Source organism: Mastigoproctus giganteus, chromosome 5 (genome assembly GCF_048544385.1).
Source record: "Mastigoproctus giganteus isolate SK-2022 chromosome 5, ASM4854438v1, whole genome shotgun sequence".
Taxonomy (NCBI): Eukaryota; Metazoa; Arthropoda; class Arachnida; order Uropygi; family Thelyphonidae; genus Mastigoproctus; species Mastigoproctus giganteus.
The window spans coordinates 7,616,802-7,636,561 of record NC_143579.1 but is presented as its reverse complement, the minus strand read 5'-3'; the positions used below and the strand labels follow the sequence as shown (position 1 = coordinate 7,636,561).

At 37.6% G+C, this 19,760-nt stretch overlaps 1 protein-coding gene across 1 annotated transcript in view; it reads left to right on the top strand.

Annotated features, from left to right (window-relative positions):
* LOC150085148 (sodium-dependent dopamine transporter-like) overlaps positions 1-19,760 on the top strand; it is a 176,652-nt gene that overhangs the window by 5,745 nt on the left and 151,147 nt on the right. The window contains exons 2-3 of the mRNA XM_090373849.1: positions 14,378-14,512; positions 15,936-16,335. Of these exons, the coding sequence (XP_090229975.1) occupies positions 14,378-14,512; positions 15,936-16,335 (535 nt within the window). The remainder of the gene's footprint in view (positions 1-14,377; positions 14,513-15,935; positions 16,336-19,760) is intronic.

Below are 19,760 nucleotides of genomic sequence, written 5' to 3'. Positions count from 1 at the left end.
AAGGTATTGAAAGTTAGATACTAATAGCACTCTGTGGCATAATGTTAATCAAAGGAATTTGGATATGGTATATATCTGATATGTTCTAAATTTGAGGCAGTGGGAGGGCTGATGAGTGTTCCTCATTTCTTTATAAGACCTATCCTAGAAATATTTTATTATGTGATATGCACACTTTTTTTTACATCAGATCTTTGAGTCTGAGAAAGTAATGCTCCACTGTGTTATTTTTTTCTGTCTTGACTGCCTGGCAACTATATTGCTCTCCTGTGGCCAGGCAGTAAAGACAGCAAGTACCTGAAAAGGCATCTACTAGAGTTATATCTTTACATAAATTTCTAAGATAATTTTAAATGAAATGTAATTTAACATAAATTGAGTATTTCATTAATAAACTAAGGTAGTTTTTTATTATAGAATAAAATTAACTGTTTAAATTAATGTAAATAAAAATATGTAGGTCCATTTCACCATGCATTGTCTCATATATTAGTATTAGCCATATAGTACAATGCAAAAAAAAAAATAAATAAATAAAAAAACCCCCACCACTTTGTGTGTTTCTCTCCTCATGTAGGTGCTGATCCCTGACCTTTGGATTTCCCCAAGCTGTTAACTTCAACTACCCACAGATGTAGTTGAGGCTGCATTACTATACTATAATATAATGATACTAAATCTTACTGGACCACACACTCCATTTGTTCATTCTTTCATATATCCATTCAGTCAGATTGAATGTGATAGTCCTAAAATAATTTGCAGGAAGAACATATAAATGTGTCAAATATGTAGAAGTTAATGCCAAGTAACCTGATAAGTAATATGACCTTGGTTTTCTGGCCTGAACTATTGCAAGTAAAGCTTCTTGAATTCAGTGGCCTCTGCTATCCTGTGTTTTACAACCTAGATAAAAGTAGTAAATTTCTTTCTGCCCTCTAACATTCTAGTAACAATAGAAAATGTGTAGTTTCTGTTATTTGAAGTTTAATCTGTTTAAGCCATAAGTAGTATACATTAAATGTGTAGAAGTTATCTGCATTAGAAATTTTATGAATTCTGATTTCTTTTTTTTAATTTTGTTCTCAGTTTTTCCCAAGATACCCCTCTCCCCAACTGCACTGGACAGGTTGTGACTTTGAAAACCAGATTCCAACCTTTTTTAGCATAATGACCTGTATCATTAGAGAATGTTATGACCCATTATGTAGAAAGTTATAATGAGTCATTTTATTACAGAATATCAGTATAATGACCCATTTCATTATTATTCTTTAGAAATATAGCATTACTAATTTATTGTTATTTACAAACTATCATGTTTTTATGGGACCACTGTATTGGTTTAGAGCTTTTTAGGGGCTGTGAATTCCTCCCCCCACCCCATTGGATATACCTTTTCAGAGATAGAATATTACTGGTACCTTCTAAATTCTTCATACACACACTTAATTATATAACATGTGTGTGTATTTTTCAATCTTTTAGATATATAATGTGTGTTTCTCAAGCATCACAGAAGAAAGTTTCTCACTTTCTTCTGATCCAATGGTGTCTCCATTTTAGAGAGGTTTCACTGTATTATTATATAATTGCAAAGGTGGACCAAAAAGTAATGCGTCTTAGTTTATAATTTCAGCATTAGGTGACACAGCTTGTTTAAGCTATATTTTCCCTGTACTTACTAGTTACTACATGTGCAGAGTGTTTCTATATGGTTGTTCATTTTACAAGTTTCACTGTTTTAATTGGAAGCATCTTTGAAAATGCAGTTCAAACAACAGGCAGTTATGGAGTTTCTGACTGCTAAAAATGTTAGACCTTTCTTCTGGGAAAAAGCAGTTCACTCTGACACATGAAACAATGAATAATCCCAAGAAAAGAATCAAACAAGTAAGGCTTGGCAATATAACAGTGTTGCTTCAATATGCAAAATATGAAACATGCAACCTCACTACAGCCCTTCAGCATTGGCAAAAATTTTATTGCCGTGATCTGAAACTGTTCTACATCCTCCATTGGACTATATGTTTGGCAACTTTTTTTTTTTGGTTTCCAAAGCTTAAAGAATATCTCTGAGGCAATAGATATGACTCCATAAAGAAGTTAAAGCAGCTGTGAAGAGATGGTTCTGAGCCAATAGAAATAAAAAAAAAAAAAAAAAAAACTTAAGCATTGGATAAAATGTGTTGAGGTAGGTGGGCATCAGGAGAAAAATGATATTAGATTAAAGATAACTTTTTTTGCCTACAAATGGTTTTTTTTTTTGATTTATCTCCTTATTTTATTCCTTCTTCCTTTTATTATGTTGCTCTTTATTCTTCTTTATTATTAGTATTAGTAGAGACATATGATGCAAGAAAGCAACTAAAAAAAAAATCCCACTTCATACAACCATTGCTCTAAAAGTTTGAACTTTATTCTTTATTTCTCTTTATTATTTGTTACTGTTTATTTCTCTCATTCTTTCTCTTTATCTTTTCTTGCCCTTATTCTTCCTCTTTATTTCTACAAATGTTCTGTGATGGTAGAGTATTTAATTTCAGTCCATCTTTATAAGTATGTTATATATGATTACATAAGAAGGAATTAGCTTTCACTTAATTTTAATATTCTTCCTGCAACTTATGGGATTAGAATAGCTTATTATATTCAACTTAAAGTGCACACACACACACACACACACACACACATAAATAAATAAAATTTTGCATGCACGGGATACACCGACTTTTCTTCACATTTAACAGTTTTAGCAGCCTTAATCACTTATGTAACTTTGCCACCATTTGAGACTCCAGTTTAAACCAATTTGCCATTTAAACTAATTTGTACATCCAGTGCACTTGTTCTTTGGATAATGCTTTGTGAATGAAAAGATAAATTGCAGTTTTTTTAATTTTAATGAAACGTGAAAGGGAAATAATGTTTTACTTTTGATTTATCATTAACTACCTTGCTGTTTTTTTTGGAGAGGATATTATGTTAAAAACTCTAATTTACATAAGCAGTACAGAAAATGAACATCATTGACCTTTGTTAAAAAAAATGAACTTATCATCAATTGTGAAATATAAATTATAATGATGACTTTAATTCTAAATAGGTTTATAGGGAATTCAATCTTTTTATAATTGCCACTAGGCTTGGTTACTTTAATTTTTACAGTGAGTGCTGAGGAAATTGCTAATATTAGTGAGTACATCCTACAACAGTCAGATGGAGATGTACATATCCTCTCATATAACAACCAGTGATTAATGACTTTATGCAATATTACTAATTGAGGTTTGACTTAATTGTTTAAGATTTCTTTCAATATATATTATGGTTATAAATAGTTTTTAAGTAAATTTGACCTTTTTTTGTGTTAAAAATTTACTAGGCAAATTTCTATGGTTATGTTGTGTGGACTTATCTAACTATCAACAAAGGCATGAGGTGAATTGTTCACATAAAAAAAAAATCTATGCTGCTTTACTCTTCCATTCCTTTCAAAGCATTCTAGAAGATGAGTCAATGCAATAAACAACATTTAATTTCAATGACTGTGTACAGAGTCACAGTAATTTCAATGACTGTGTACAGCATTACCTAAAATCCCTTTTAGGTAATGCTGTACTCTGCCTTGTATAGTGGCAAATGATGCAAGAAAGCAAGCTTATACAGCATCAGCAAAAAAAAAAAAAAAGAAACTACCTTCCCATTTTGCATATTCATCCCTTCCAATGGTTTGCCTAGTTCTTCCATGAATTTATTCAAGCTGTCCACTTCCACAACATCAGCTGGAAGTTGTTCCAGCAATCAACCACCTGTTGGCAAACTTCTTCACATCTATTCTGCAAACGTCCTTCAGTTTGAATTTGTGTCCCCTCATGTGTGGTCTGAGCAAAAGGAAGAATCCCATCGTCATGGAGCTTGCTCAATCCATTCGAAGCCATAAACACCTCAGTCAGATTGACTTGCAGGTGATCTGATTGAGGTCTCCAGATGTTGCAATTTTCAGAACTGAAACCATTCTTGGCAAGAGCACCGATCATCAGCTCTACATCCTTCCTAAACCTGATTGCAGTACTCATGATGTGGCTTGGCCATTTGCCTTATATGATGGAACAATCAGTCCCTTATCCATGCTATCAAAATTACTGTATATCATAGACAAGACCCCATGAGCTGGCCTGGCAGCCTGTCTGCACTCTCAGAGAACTTCATACCAGGTCTTTTACATTTTACACTACCCTGAGTGTAGCATACCACACAGTTGGTATGTTAATCTGGGATTATCACTAACCATATGCAGTACTTTGCATTTGTTAATGTCAGTGTTGCTGCCACAACTTCATTTCTTGATATCTCCCCCTCTCCTTTCTTCCACTGTATCTCCTTTTTATGTGATATTCATTAGCCTCCTAAAATAGTCTTTGGACCACCTCCTTATTTCTTCTTCATATGTATTTATTTACCCATCTCATTATACAGGTAATATTGTTGCTCCCTATCCCTCATATTCTTCACTAATCCATATAACATCTTTTTCCCTTTATTAACAACCTGTAGATCTTGCAACCAACTCTCCAACCATTTCTTCTTCTTCTCTTTAACTATTCTCTTTGCATCCCTTTTTTTGGTTTTTTTATGTTTTCTTTCTGACTCGTCTGTTGGGTTTTTTACTTCTCTTTCTAAAGGTCCTATTCTTCCTTAGAGTAGCCCCTTTGCTCCCTCATTCTACTACTGTTTCTTTCTATCTCCTCATACTGCTTGTCCTCCCACACACTTCCTCTGTAGTTGCAACCAAATCCTTTTTAAATCCTTCTCATTCGTCCTCTACTCTTTGTACTTCATTCTCAGGTCTCAGTTTCTCTATACATTTTTCCTATATGCTCAGTTTTCAGCCACCATATCTTAATCTTCCTCTCTTGTCTTTATTTCTCTCTCTCTTTCATTGATTCTAGCACCCTTATAAGTAGTCTATGTCACTGTCCATAGCTACTCCTGGTAGTACCTTAATATTCTTCACACTCAGCCATAGGTTGCTACTAATCAATATGTAGTCAGTTATTGACTTATGCTTTCCGTCCCAGCTATACCTTGTATAACTGTGACTATCCTGCTTCTTGAATCACCCATTTCTAATGTTTAGTCCATTTCTCACACATAAGTCCAACATTCTTTTGCCCTCTTCATTTCTTCTCCCTTTTCCAAACTTGCACAAAACGTTTTCATATCCTCTTCTGTGCTGACTTGTGCATTAAAATCCCCCATAACAGTATGACCTTCCTTTAAATATACTCTTTCTTCTCTTCCTCAAACATAACCATTTCCTTACTTTTGCATCCTGTTTGTGGTGCATATGCTTTCAGAATGTTGATCCTGTCTGTCCTACCATCACCTTGATCCCTGCCATCTTGTTATTTATTTGCTAACCTCCACGACTGTCTCCTTCCATTCTGGGTTCAGTACGGTCCAACTCTGTTCCCCCCCCCTCTTTATTTCCTAACCACCAAGGCTTATAACCCTTTCCTAGGTCCTTTTGTCCTTTGCTCCTCCATTTCACTCAGTCTCAACACATTTAGTCTTCTCTTCACCATTACATCTACTAACCCTTCCTCCTTCCCGTTTAAAGTTATAATGTTCAGTGGTCCAAGTCTCATGTCCCTTTTCTGTTTACCATTGTCGCTAATATAGAATTTCTTCCAGTTTGCCTGGTTTCCTTTATTTTGAAAGCACTTAGTTATCCACGGTCAGCCTGCTAGGCCTGTCACAGCTTCACTAGAGCCCTATTAGCCAACTACTTTGAGTTCATCCCAAGAGCACCTTTGAGTTCATCACAGGAGCAAAAAATTATGAGTGAAAAAAAAAAAAAAAAAAAAAAGTGGAGATAAAAAAAAACAAAAAAAAAACTCCATGTGATTGCCAGTGGGTTAACTCTGTATCTTGATTACAATATTCAATATTGAATTGGGTCTCTTGATAATCTGTAGCTATCCCAGATAGCTTTTTTCTTCATACTAAATTTTAGAAATTCTTTTGTCATCCATTTCAATTTCAATCTTGAGTCATAGCTTCTTAAAGGTATGAAATAATATGTAGTTCTAGAATTATTTTCTGGAACAGTTCTCATTTAGTACAGGTTTCCCGTGGAAATTTTGGCTGCTCTTACTAAATTGAATTTGAACGATGTCTAATTTCAATTACCGTCTTGGAAATTACAATTATTAAAAAAGAAAAAAATTTTCCTACACACACAACATTCATTTGTTGTTTAAGATTTTAAACAACAAATGAATCTCTAGCATCATTTCTACTACTTGATAGAAAGGATGGAGAAAAGTTGAAACTGCTCTCATTACCAAAAAGAATGTTGACTGTTTTAGACCTACAAGTACAGTAGGCAGGGGAAGTGGTATTACAAAGGAGTGCAAGAATCTTCTAATGTTACCAACATTCATGTTTTCTATCTCAATGGTGAATGTGTTGCAAACTTTGGAAAGTTTGGAGATTTGCTGTAATGTACTCATGGAAAATGTGTACATTGCAGCAAAGACAAGAAGGATCAATATGAGTCAGTGGTTCATTGTGCCAGTGACAATATGTATCAGTGGTTCATTGTACTACTAATGATGCGAGGTCCCTTGTACCTCTCTGAGAAAGTTGATAGTATGTGTTAATAGTGGTTCCTTGTGCCACTGTTAACTAGAGGTTCCTAGCACCTCCAGACAAGATATTGGTAGGCGCCTCTGTAGCCAGGTGGGAAGGAGCAACAGTGCGTAACACACGCTGCTTGATTAGACCGGGGTTCGAGCCCGTCACCACCAAATACGGAGGATGCGGAAAGGTCAAGGAATGACTACCGCATTTCCCGGAGCAATATGGCCTTAGTTGCTAATGCTCCTAAAAACCAAATAAGACAAACAAACAAGATATTGGTAAGGTTAAATATATACTAAGTTAACTGGGGTTCCTCATGCCACTGTTTTTCTTGTGCCTCTAAATAAAATATTATGCTTTATTAAGGCAGCTTGATAGAGTAAGCTCAGTAGTTCCATGTACTACCACAGTTATGAGGAATCTGGTGACTATAATATCAGGGTTTAAATTGAGATAGAAGTTTATTGTTCTATTAATGCAAGATGGCCTCTGTAGCCAAGTGGTCAGGAGTGGCAGTGCAGTTGCACACACTCTCTGAGTAAACCAGGGTTTAAGCCCTTGACTGCTAAATACGGTCAATCTGCCAACCTGCACTGGACCATTGTGGCAGATTATGGTCCTTTTTCCTCAGCATGAATTGCTGAGGAGGCTTCCATCCTACAGTGGATTGATAATGGCTGCTGCTTACCTTACCTTTTTTTTTTTTTTTTAATGCAAGATGGATTGAGTTCAGGAAAGAATAGATAATCTTCCATTGCATGTGTTTAATGTGATGAATGTGGACTGAATTTAAGGAAGGACTATTAATGACTGAGAATCTAGTTTTATTGACTGAGGGGAATAAGCCTGCAATGCAGGATGCTCACTTTGTAAGATATTGTGTATCTTTGTACTCTTTGCATTCTGTATAATATTCTAAATTGTAAAAGTTTTTTTTTTTTTAGGAGCACTAGCAACTAAGGCCATATTGCTCCGGGATATGCGGTGGTAATTTCCTGACCTTTCCGCATCCTCCGTATTTGGTGGGCACGGGCTCGAACCCCGGTCTAATCAAGAAGCGTGTGCTACGGGCTGCTGCCCCTGCCCACCTGGCTACGGAGGCGCCTCGTAAAAGTTGTGTCATAATATCTGTGTATGAAATTGTAAACTGTACTATAACTGGTGGGAATGCCAAATGTTGGCTGGGACTACCTAATTAAATAAATCAATAAAAAAAAAAAACCTGCATGAAATCGCATAATATCATGTAGACAGGATCGTTTTCCTATTAGCATTAGCATTAACATTAGTAGAGGCATTTGATGCAAGAAAGCAAGCTTATGCAGCATCAGCCAAAAAAAAAAAAAAAAACCCACTTCCACTTCACCCCTCTGTTCGTTCAAAATACCTGTGCAGCTGAGCCTTAAACTTATTTAGGCTATCAACCTCCACCACAAGGGATGGAAGTCTGTTCCACCAACCAACGACCCGCTGGCTAAAGGCAAATTTCCGCACATCTATCCTACATCTGTCTTTCCTCAATTTGAATTTATGCCCTCTCAGGTGATTTTTCTGAGCTAGAGAAAGAATCCCATCAGCATTGAGCATGCTTAAACCATTCAAGGCTTTATACACCTCTATCAGATCACCTCGCTGGTGCCTAGTCTCCAGACACTGTAATTTGCAAAACTTAAGCCTTTCTTCGTAAGAGCACCCCTTTGTTCCATTCACTAATCTTGTTGCCCTTCTCTGTACTCGTTCCAGCAGCTCTACATCCTTCTTGAAATGAGGCCTCCAGACCTGTATACAGTACTCTAGGTGTGGCCTGACCATCGCCTTATACAATGGAATAATCACCTCCTTATCCCTGCTGGAAAAATTCCTGTATATCATTGACAATACTCCATGAGCTACTCTTGCAGCCCGTCTGCACTGCTCAGAGAACTTCATATCTGCCTGCACAACCACCCCCAAGTCCCTTTCATTCTCTACCACTGTCATGTCAGTGTAGTACCACAGAGTTGATACGTTGCTCTGGGGTTGCTGTTTCCCATGTGTCCTTGAGGTTGTCACAGACATTCTCTCAGATATGCCAGACAAGCTGTACTTGCTACCTGGGAGTCTAAAACGCTGATGGAACTGATATTCGGGTGACACTCAAGTCAAGTGGACCCAATTTCGGCGAAGTCCGGACGGTCTGTGACAACCAAATCCTCTGCTTGCACCTTCACGATGGTGGGACTGTTAGTAATCCTGGGTATAACCTCCATGCACAAGCACATGGTGGGTGACCACCCAGGTGTGAACCAACGTAAGCAGGGGTCGAGGTGTGGCGCCCACACCACATGGAGGAATGCCGCCCCTCTATGTTACCAGGCAGTACTAGGTGGTAGATGACTCTCATCAACCGGCGAAATACCACCACTTTGCTTATTGGAGGCTTGAAGTGGTGGAACCCATGTTTAGTCTCTAGAGCTAAGTTCCGGTCAACCCTTCCCTATCTCTTCCATCATGCAGTATGATTGATGACTTTTGAGGTTATGATGAACGTTGTGGCGAGATCCAATATTCCTTACATTTCGAGGGTACAGCTCTAAAACGGTTTTCGCAGGCCGGCCGCTAGTTAGTACACCGGACCGAACCTATTGGTAACTCTCTAGGAGGCTTCCGGATCAGCTAGTGTATAATCTTGCTACCTCTACTCTGCCAGATAGTGACTGGAGGGAGTCCGAGTAGTGTGTATGCGGGGAGCATTGTCGAGGCCACGTTATGTCAAGGATCTGGGTATATTCTTCCCACATGTACGCCATATCCAAAAATTTCATTACTTCATACAGCATGTCCCACCCACTTTTTCTTACTATTGAATACACCATGAATTGTCAAACTAATAGAACAAGCTTATCTGCGAAAAGATCTAAACCTCCCAAGGATTTCCTAATTCATTTCACAAATATACGTGGTCTCAATTCTAATCTCAACGATGTCCATTTCCACTTGCAGTCTGCCAAACCCCATGTACTTTTTCTGACAGAATCTCAGTTATCGGTTGATTCAACTACTGTTCATCTCAGATGCCCAAATTATTCGCTGTATGATTCCTTTCGCCTCAAAGGTGGTACTTGTGCATATGTCCGTTCTGATATTCCCTGTCAGAGACTTGGCAATTTGGAATCTCCACTCTTTGATCTTCTCTGGCTTAAAATCTCTCTACCTCATTGTGTCAAATTCATCTGTTGTCTCTACCGTTCTCCCAACTCCACTAATCACTTGGAGCTCTTTGACTTCCTCTCGTTGCAACTTGACTTTCTCCAGTCCAACTTTCCTAACAGTGAGGTAATTTTCCTTGGTGATTTTAATGTTCACAACTCCAGCTGGCTTCCGTTTTCTAGTCACACCGACCCAGCAGGTCGAGATGCTGAGGCTTTTGCAATTACTAATGACCTAGCACAGATTGTTCATTTACCTACAAGAATACCGGACAATCCGAATCATACAGCCAATACGCTTGATCTTTTTCTCACAAACAACCCTTCTAAGTACACGGTCGAAGTGAGAGGCCCTTTAGGCACTTCAGATCACAACTTGGTGATTGTCTCTTCTCCAATGGAACCTTTATCTCATGGCTATTCCCAACCTCGTGTTGTTTGGCATTACAAGAATGCAAAATGGGATGACCTGCGAGACTTCTTTTCTTCTTTTCCTTGGTCGGATTACTGTTTCAAAACTCCTGATGTCAACGTTTGCTCAGATCGTGTCAGTGAAATTATTCTTGCAGGAATGGAATCCTTTATCCCACACTCCACTTTAAAATCTCGTCCTTTATCTAAACCTTGGTTTTCCAATAAATGTGCTAAGGCTGTTCAAGAGAAGAATGTTGCCTATCGTAATTGGCTTGTTTCTAATTCTTCAGTTTCATTTTCTGCCTACACCAAAGCTCGCAACAATTGTAAAGCAGTTATTAATCAGTCCAAACTAGAGCTTGAACAGGCTAAGAGTAGAAAACTTGCTTCTTGCCCTAATGGTAGCCGAGCATTCTGGTCTCTTGCCAAAGCTATTGGCCGCAACTTTTGCCCATCTCTGCTCCCACCTCTGTCCAAACCAGATGGTTCTGTTGTCACTTCAGCCAAGGATAAAGCTGACCTGCTAGCATCCCATTTTTCTTCCAGCTCATGTATTAATGAACTTGGTAAAACACCTCCCACCATTCCCAACACGGTCCATTCAATGCCTCCTGTGGTCTTCCGTCAAAAGGATATCAGAAGGATTTTGATGAATCTTGATGCTAAGAAAGCTCCAGGTCCTGATGGTATTTCTCCACTTGTTCTCAAAATCTGTGCTCCTGAACTTACTCCTATTCTTTGCCGCCTTTTTTCACTTTCTTATTCCAAAGGTGTTTTTCCTTCTGCTTGGAAATTTGCTCATATCCAGCCAGTTCCTAAAAAGGGTGACAAATCCCTCCCATCCAATTATCGTCCCATTGCAATTACTTCTACTCTTTCTAAAGTAATGGAGAAATCAATTAACCGCCAACTCTTAAACTACCTAGAAACCTTCCGTCTGATCAACGATCGCCAGTATGGATTCCGTCGGTGTCGATCCACTGGTGATATTCTGGCTTATGTTACCCATTTATGGACTACTTCAATGGAAAGGTTCGGTGAAACACAAGCAGTTGCTCTTGACATCTCAAAGGCTTTCGATCGTGTTTGGCATAAAGGTCTTCTAAACAAGCTTCCATCTTATGGTTTGCCAACTGTTTTTAGTAATTGGTTATCCAGTTTTCTCTCTGATCGCTCACTGAGGGTGATGGTAGATGGCTCTCTGTCTTCTAACTTCTCCACTAATGCCGGTGTCCCCCAAGGTTCAGTTCTTTCCCCCACTCTTTTCCTCTTGTATATCAATGACCTTCTTCCATTGACTGGAAATCCTATCCATAGTTTTGCCGATGATAGCACATTGCATTCAACTTTCCATTTTGAGAAACCTTGCCCTGCTCAATCAGCTTCAACTTCTCGAAAATCTGCTACCAATTCCTTAAATGCCGATCTTCAGGTAATTCTCCAGTGGGGCAAAGACAACTTAGTTGATTTCAACCCTTCTAAAACTCAGTCTTGTCTTATATCTCGCAAAAAGGATTCTTCTGCTCCTATGCTTATCTTTAGTGACACTCCAATTTCTAGGCAAAAGGATATATCTCTTTTGGGGATTACCCTGACTTCTAATCTCTCTTGGCACAAGCACATTACAAATATTGCTTCCTCTGCATCTAAAAAACTTGGTTTTCTCTTTCGCTCTCGGCGTTACTTTTCTTCCAAACAGCTGCTCACTCTGTATAAATCGCAAATCCGCCCTGCCATGGAATATTGTTCCCACATTTGGGGTGGTGCCCCCAAAACCTCTCTCAGGCTTCTTGATTCCATTCAGAAGAGGGCAGTTAGGTTAATTAATGATTCATCTCTAACAGAGTCTCTCCACTCGCTTTCTCATAGACGTACTGTTTCTGCTGCATGCCTCTTCTACAGATATTTCCATGGGCACTGTTCTTCTGAATTGGCTTCTATAATTCCCGCTCTCTCTTTCAAAACAGTCCGAACACGTGCCGCCACCAGCCAACATCCATTTACTGTCCAACTTCAAACCCACAGAACCAACTTTTCATCTTCCTCATTTATTCATTCAACTGCCGTTTTCTGGAACAACCTTCCTTCATACGTATTTCCTGAAAATTACAATCTACAGAAGTTCAAGTCCAATGTCAACAAATATCTTCTTTCGTCTTCTCAACCTCCAACCCATGCACGGTACTAAGTACTATAGGTTCTAATACCTCTCGTGTTTGGGGTTCACATAAAAAAAAAAAAAAAAAAAAAAAAGTACTTTACATTTGTCAATGTTAAACTTCATTTACCACCTCTCAGCCCATCTGCTCAACCTTTCCAGATCCTGTTGCAGCAGCATAGTGTCAGTAGTGTCCTTGACAACCCTGCCAACCTTTGTATCGTCTGCAAACTTGGACATTAAGCCCGATATACCATAATCAATATCATTTATAAATACAGAAAACAATAATGGACCCAACACTGAGCCCTGAGGGACTCCACTAATAACATCAGGCCACGATGAGCAGTGTCCATTGATTACCACTCTCTGTCTTCTCCCCCTCAACCACCCCTTTATCCATAGCAGCAATTTGCCTCCAATGTCACACTGCTCCAATTTGTGTAGCAGTCTTCCATGTGCAACAGTATCAAAAGCCTTTCTAAGATCCAAGTATATAATATCAAAGTTATTCCCTGCATCCAGTTCTTTTGTGACTGCATCATAGTATCCAATCAAGTTGGTCAGGCAAGACTTCCCCTTAACAAAATCATGCTGTGTCTGAGCTATAACTGAAGTCTTGTCTAAATGATCCTGCAGTGCTTCTTTAACCAGTGCCTCCATTAATTTTCCTGGAACAGAAGTTAAGCTCACAGGTCTATAATTACTTGTGTCAGCCTTTGATCCTCCTTTGTGAATTGGGGTCACATTTGCACATTTCCAGTCTATGGGTACCTCCCCTGAGTCCAAGGAAGCTCTCATAATTATGGCTAAGGGTTTGCTTACTTCCTTTGCTGCCTCCTTTAATATAACTGGATAGATCCCATCCACCCTGGGTGCCTTTCTTGTGTTTATCTTCAACAGTTTCTCCTCCACTTTACTCCCAGTTATTTCAAGATTCTGTAGCTTACTGCTAGAGTTGAATACACCTCTGGCATTCCCCTCGCTGAATAACTCCTCATGTGTGAATGTCGATGCAAAATATTCATTTAGTTTGTTAGCTACCTGAGCAGGATCATCAACACTTGACCCATCAATATCAAGTGGACCAATCTGATTCATCCCCTTCCTTCTAGAGTTTACATAAGTAAAGAACTCTTTGCTGTTTTTCTTTGCATCCCTTGCCAAGGATTTCTCATAATCTGCCTTCGCCTGCTATTGGTGTCATATATTGATTCCTGCTTATATTGTTTCATAATATTGCATTCACCTCTAGTATTTGTAAGGCAATTGTAAGACCACATGTGGAATACTGTGTTCAAGTATGGAGACTGCATCTGAAAAAAGACATCAAGCTTCTTGAAAGGGTCCAGAGATGAGTAACTTGAATGGTGAGATCAGCAGAAGGACAACTGTATGAGGAAAGACTGATTATGTGGGCTACAGAGCTTGACAACTAGGCACCTCAGAAGTGACCTTTATTGAGGTTTATAAGGCTTTGAGAGGGATTAGTAAAATGATTGAAGTGGAATTCTCACTGTTCTAAAGAATTCAGTTCAGGGTAGTGCCCTGAACTATATATTCACTTTATGTAGTATTTTAAACATATATTTATTTTATATATTTGTTGAATGAAACCATTTCATTTTTCAATTCATTTGCCAAGAATTGCACTTTATTTTTTCTGATGAGGTGACAGTACTACTGAAACAGCTTTCATAGTGACACTGTTTTTACTTTATTGCTGTTCTAAATTACATAGTTATTTATGAACTTAAGTTTCTTATCATCATTACTTAATGTCATCTCATCTTTGGTCTTATTACAAAACTACCTTTTTGTTAATTGTGGTGACACAGTAAATATAGGTTTATCATCATAATTATAAATTACTATTTGTATTGAATCTGTAAAAAATCTTTTTAAAGTTATTTTTAAAACAGATGCATACTTTTAAAAAAATTTATCTTATTTTTTTTTAATTATTCAGGACCATTTGTGCATGCCTATCTAATTCTGCTTATAATTTGTGCTGTGCCATTAATGTGTATGGAGTTGGCAGCTGGCCAACTTACCCAGTGTGGACCAATTTTAGCTCTGGGGCAGCTCTGTCCCTTAATGAAAGGTAAGTATGCTTTGTTTAAAGTATTTAGGGATAAATCAGTGGAATAACAAGATTATCAGTTTAAGTACAAATTAAATTATGAGTAGCACTAGAAAAGTTAATGTAATTGGCAATTCAGATTTCATATTTTTCTCTAGTTTTCAGTTGGCAACACCACAAATTTTTCATGGTAGCCGAAAGAATTTTACAAGTTCGTTTTAGCTGCTTTATTGTAGCTGACACCAGTGTAATAGTTAACAGTGGGCTGTGAATTTCTTCTGACAGCATATGGGCTCAGTTTTACGATATGTGTACCATGTCAATGTATGTTATCCTAGGACCACAGCTCCTTTAGCATCTTAAAGATAAATAACATTTATTCAGTTGTTTTAATCTTTAAAGTTTAATATCGATAATGCAAATTTCCCAAATCATAAGATGCATTATTTCTCCTGGAAAATTTCTAAAACTGTCATGCATCTTATGGTCCAGAGGTATGGTAGGTGCATAGTGTAGTGTTTTTATCTCTAGCTGTGGACAGAGAAAGTGAAGCCAAAACTTCCAAGTAGCTGTCTTTGAAAACTAGCTCTTTTAGTTGTTGTTATTTGGTTTTTAGGAGCATTAGCAACTTTGGGCCATATTGCTCCGGGGATATGTGGTGGTCATTCCCTGACCTTTCTGTATTTGGTGGTCACAGGCTCGAACCCCAGTTTAATCAAGAAGCATGTGCTTCGCACTGCTGCTCCTGCCCACCTGGCTACGGAGGCGCCAGCTCTTTTAGTGTATGACCACTTCAGAATGCATGTAATGCTAGCAACAAAAAAGAACAGGTATTGTGAATTAATTATGGAATAACGATTTCCTTGCAATCCTGTATTATGACAGCAAACTGTTTCATGTTTAATTGAATTTAATGAGAAGTGGACCAAATGAATGGAGGCATCAAACCACAATTTTAAATGAAGTGACCAACAATTTCACAGGTGTGCTAAGGGGCTGAAAAATTTGAATTAATGAAATAACTGCCTCATGAAATGTGGACCAAGCAGTGTTCCTTGATAACAATGAAGATGATGTACTCTTTGAAAAAGTGCAAGTTCAGATTAAAACATCCATAGTGATGAGTTTTTGAAGTTTTCCCCCCAAAAATTTGGTTTCCAAAACATGAGTGCCTTTCATTTTCTGGAAATGGTAAATAGTTTATTAAAAAAAAAAAAAAAAAAGATAGAGATGTGTTACTTTTTATTTAATTTGAATTTTTAATCATTTTTTTATTTAGTTTGAATTTTTATTATTTTTATTTTGTTTGAATTTTTATTATTTTTATTTTGTTTGAATTTTTATCATTTTTATATAATTTGAATTTTTAACCAGTTTTATTTAATTTGAATTTTAATCATCTTTATTTAACTAGTTTATGATTATAGTTGTCTGTTGCACATAGGGATTGGTGTGTCAATTACACTAATTTCATTCTGGATGACAGCATGCTACAGTATTCTTATTGCCTGGTCACTTTTCTACATGTTCAATTCTTTTTATTCTCCTCCTCGCTGGACTCGGTGTAGTAACACCTGGAATACTAAACAGTGCCGAGAGCATTTCACATCCTATTCATCAAATTCTGCACCACATGAAACGTCTAATTGGTTACTTCAAGAAGGTGTTTTATCAAATGCAACAAATGACAGTTATTTAACTGAAAACCAGATGTTTAATATGTCTGCAGAAGTAATTGAATTGTCATCTAGTAATGCAACTTTGACATCAGTGTCATCTATTAATGCAACTCTGGTTCCTGAAGGTGCAAATGATATTACCCATCCTTCCATTGAGTTTTATGAGTAAGTAAATTTTATACAACTGTAATTTAAAAATATGTAAATGATTTATTTAATTCACCTTAATTAAAAAAAAAAAACATTTGTTTAAGTTTGATTGCTGTTGAACTGTTCATATAAAGTAGAATTCTTAGTGTTGAGGAACTTTTCCGAACTCTATGTTAGTAATGTGATGGTGATTTATCTATTATGAGTTACATTTATTTGTTTGTTGGTTACTTTTGTTGTTTAAACGTATTGAATTGCTGAAGACTGTGATGACTAATATGGTTATCCATACAAACATCTATGATTTTAATTTACCACTGATATACTAAGCCAGCGGTTCCCCTTATTTTAATTGTGGAACCCTTTCACCTTGATAAAAAATTTTGGAACCCTGACAATTTTTACTGATTATAAATAAAACAACAAAACAAAAAAATCAAAAATAATTTATTGAAAATACAAAAAACAGATTAATAATAGAAAAGCAAATATTATTAATTCAAACTGGTAATGTATAAGTGTAGTTCGAAAGCATCAATAATACATAGCCAAATCTGAATTAACAGAATGTTAGCAAAATGGCATCGTTTTAAGTTATATCTCATATTGTGAATACCTTCACAACGAGTTTCCATGATATTGCACTACTTTGAATAAGTAACGCTTCACCTGAGGTAAAGACTAATGTTACTTATTCTCTGATGGATACCACCACCCAGACGGCACCGTTTCAGGGCTATTTGGCCCTTCTTCAGTGGGAAGGTACCCAATATTATAGTTCAAACTGGTAATTAATGTGAAGGATTAAACGTCTTCTTTTCTTTCAATATTCTTTCAAAATTTGGTTTAATTGTGGACATCTGAAATCTATGGCAAGCTCTTCTTGTAATTCAAACAATCTGACAAGAACTCTGCCACATGACAGCCATCTAATTTCAGTATGTACCAGCAAAGATGTATGTTGGCTGCCCATATCTTCACATATAATTTGGAATAATCTTGTTTTTAACGGTCATGTTTTCACAAAGTTAATAATTTTCACTGCTTCATCTAAAATACATTTTAAAGATGAAATACTCATACACGTTTTAGCAACGTTTTTAATTTGCATCACTGCCCCCTTCACAGGTCTTATCATTGACTTCTCACCACATTTCTCCCAACTTATTCCACGAGTCTTCATAAAATCGTCGATACATTTAAATATCATTTCTCCTGTTGTATTGGATGGTAAATTTTCACAGAGTAACATATCATCTTCAGTAAAATTATTGTAGTAATTAGTATTAGCATTAGTAGAGGCATTTGATGCAAGAAAGCAAGCTTATGCAGCTTCAGCCAAAAAAAAAAAAAAAAACCCACTTCGACTTCACCCCTCTGTTCGTTCCAAATACCTGTCCAGCTGAGCCTTAAACTTATTTAGGCTATCAACCTCCACCACAAGGGATGGAAGTCTGTTCCACCAACCAACCACCCGCTGGTTAAAGGCAAATTTCCTCACGTCTATCCTACATCTGTCTTTCCTCAATTTGAATTTATGCCCTCTCAGGTGATTTTTCTGAGCTAGAGGAAAAATCCCATCAGCATTGAGCATGCTTAAACCATTCAAAGCTTTATACACCTTTATCAGATCACCTCGCTGGTGCCTAGTCTCCAGACACTGTAATTTGCAAAACTTAAGCCTTTCTTCGTAAGAGCACCCCTTTGTTCCATTCACTAATCTTGTTGCCCTTCTCTGTACTCGTTCCAGCAGCTCTACATCCTTCTTGAAATGAGGCCTCCAGACCTGTATACAGTACTCTAGGTGTGGCCTGACCATCGCCTTATACAATGGAATAATCACCTCCTTATCCCTGCTGGAAAAATTCCTGTATATCATTGACAATACTCCATGAGCTACTCTTGCAGCCCGTCTGCACTGCTCAGAGAACTTCATATCTGCCTGCACAACCACCCCCAAGTCCCTTTCATTCTCTACCACTGTCAGTGTAGTACCACAGAGTTGATACGTTGCTCTGGGGTGCTGTTTCCCATGTGTAGTACTTTACATTTGTCAATGTTAAACTTCATTTGCCACCTCTCAGCCCATCTGCTCAACCTTTCCAGATCCTGTTGCAGCAGCATAGTGTCAGTAGTGTCCTTGACAACCCTGCCAACCTTTGTATCATCTGCAAACTTGGACATTAAGCTTGATATACCATCATCAATATCATTTATAAATACAGAAAACAATAATGGACCCAACACTGAGCCCTGAGGGACTCCACTAATAACATTAGTCCACGATGAGCAGTGTCCATTGATTACCACTCTCTGTCTTCTCCCCCTCAACCACCCCTTTATCCATAGCAGCAATTTGCCTCCAATGTCACACTGCTCCAATTTGTGTAGCAGTCTTCCATGTGCAACAGTATCAAAAGCCTTTCTAAGATCCAAGTATATAATATCAAAGTTATTCCCTGCATCCAGTTCTTTTGTGGCTGCATCATAATATCCAATCAAGTTGGTCAGGCAAGACTTCACCTTAACAAAACCATGCTGTGTCTGAGCTATAACTGAAGTCTTGTCTAAATGATCCTGCAGTGCTTCTTTAACCAGTGCCTCCATTAATTTTCCTGGAACAGAAGTTAAGCTCACAGGTCTATAATTACTTGTGTCAGCCTTTGATCCTCCTTTGTGAATTGGGGTCACATTTGCACATTTCCAGTCTATGGGTACCTCCCCTGAGTCCAAGGAAGCTCTCATAATTATGGCTAAGGGTTTGCTTACTTCCTTTGCTGCCTCCTTTAATATAACTGGATAGATCCCATCCACCCTGGGTGCCTTTCTTGTGTTTATCTTCAACAGTTTCTCCTCCACTTTACTCCCAGTTATTTCAAGATTCTGTAGCTTACTGCTAGAGTTGAATACACCTCTGGCATTCCCCTTGCTGAATAACTCCTCATGTGTGAATGTCGATGCAAAATATTCATTTAGTTTGTTAGCTACCTGAGCAGGATCATCAACAGTTGACCCATCAATATCAAGTGGACCAATCTGATTCATCCCCTTCCTTCTAGAGTTAACATAAGTAAAGAACTCTTTGCTGTTTTTCTTTGCATCCCTTGCCAAGGATTTCTCGTAATCTGCCTTTGCCTGCCTAACCTCCTTTGTAACTTGGTTGCATATCAACTTGTATCTATCATAGGCTTCTGTGTCATGTGTTAATTTGTAAGTATCCCATGCATTTTTCTTCTCAGCCATATGCCTCATTAGTTCATCTGACATCCATTTTGGCCTAAACCTTGAACAATATTTCTTAGTTGGTATGTAAAGCCTAGTAGCTTCCAAGATAAGTTCTTTGAATGTAATAACAGACTTTGACAGTAATAACAGATGAAAACTAATAAAATTGATAGGTTTGCAATGTCCGTTGTCTCATCTAATTGTAAAGAGTACTC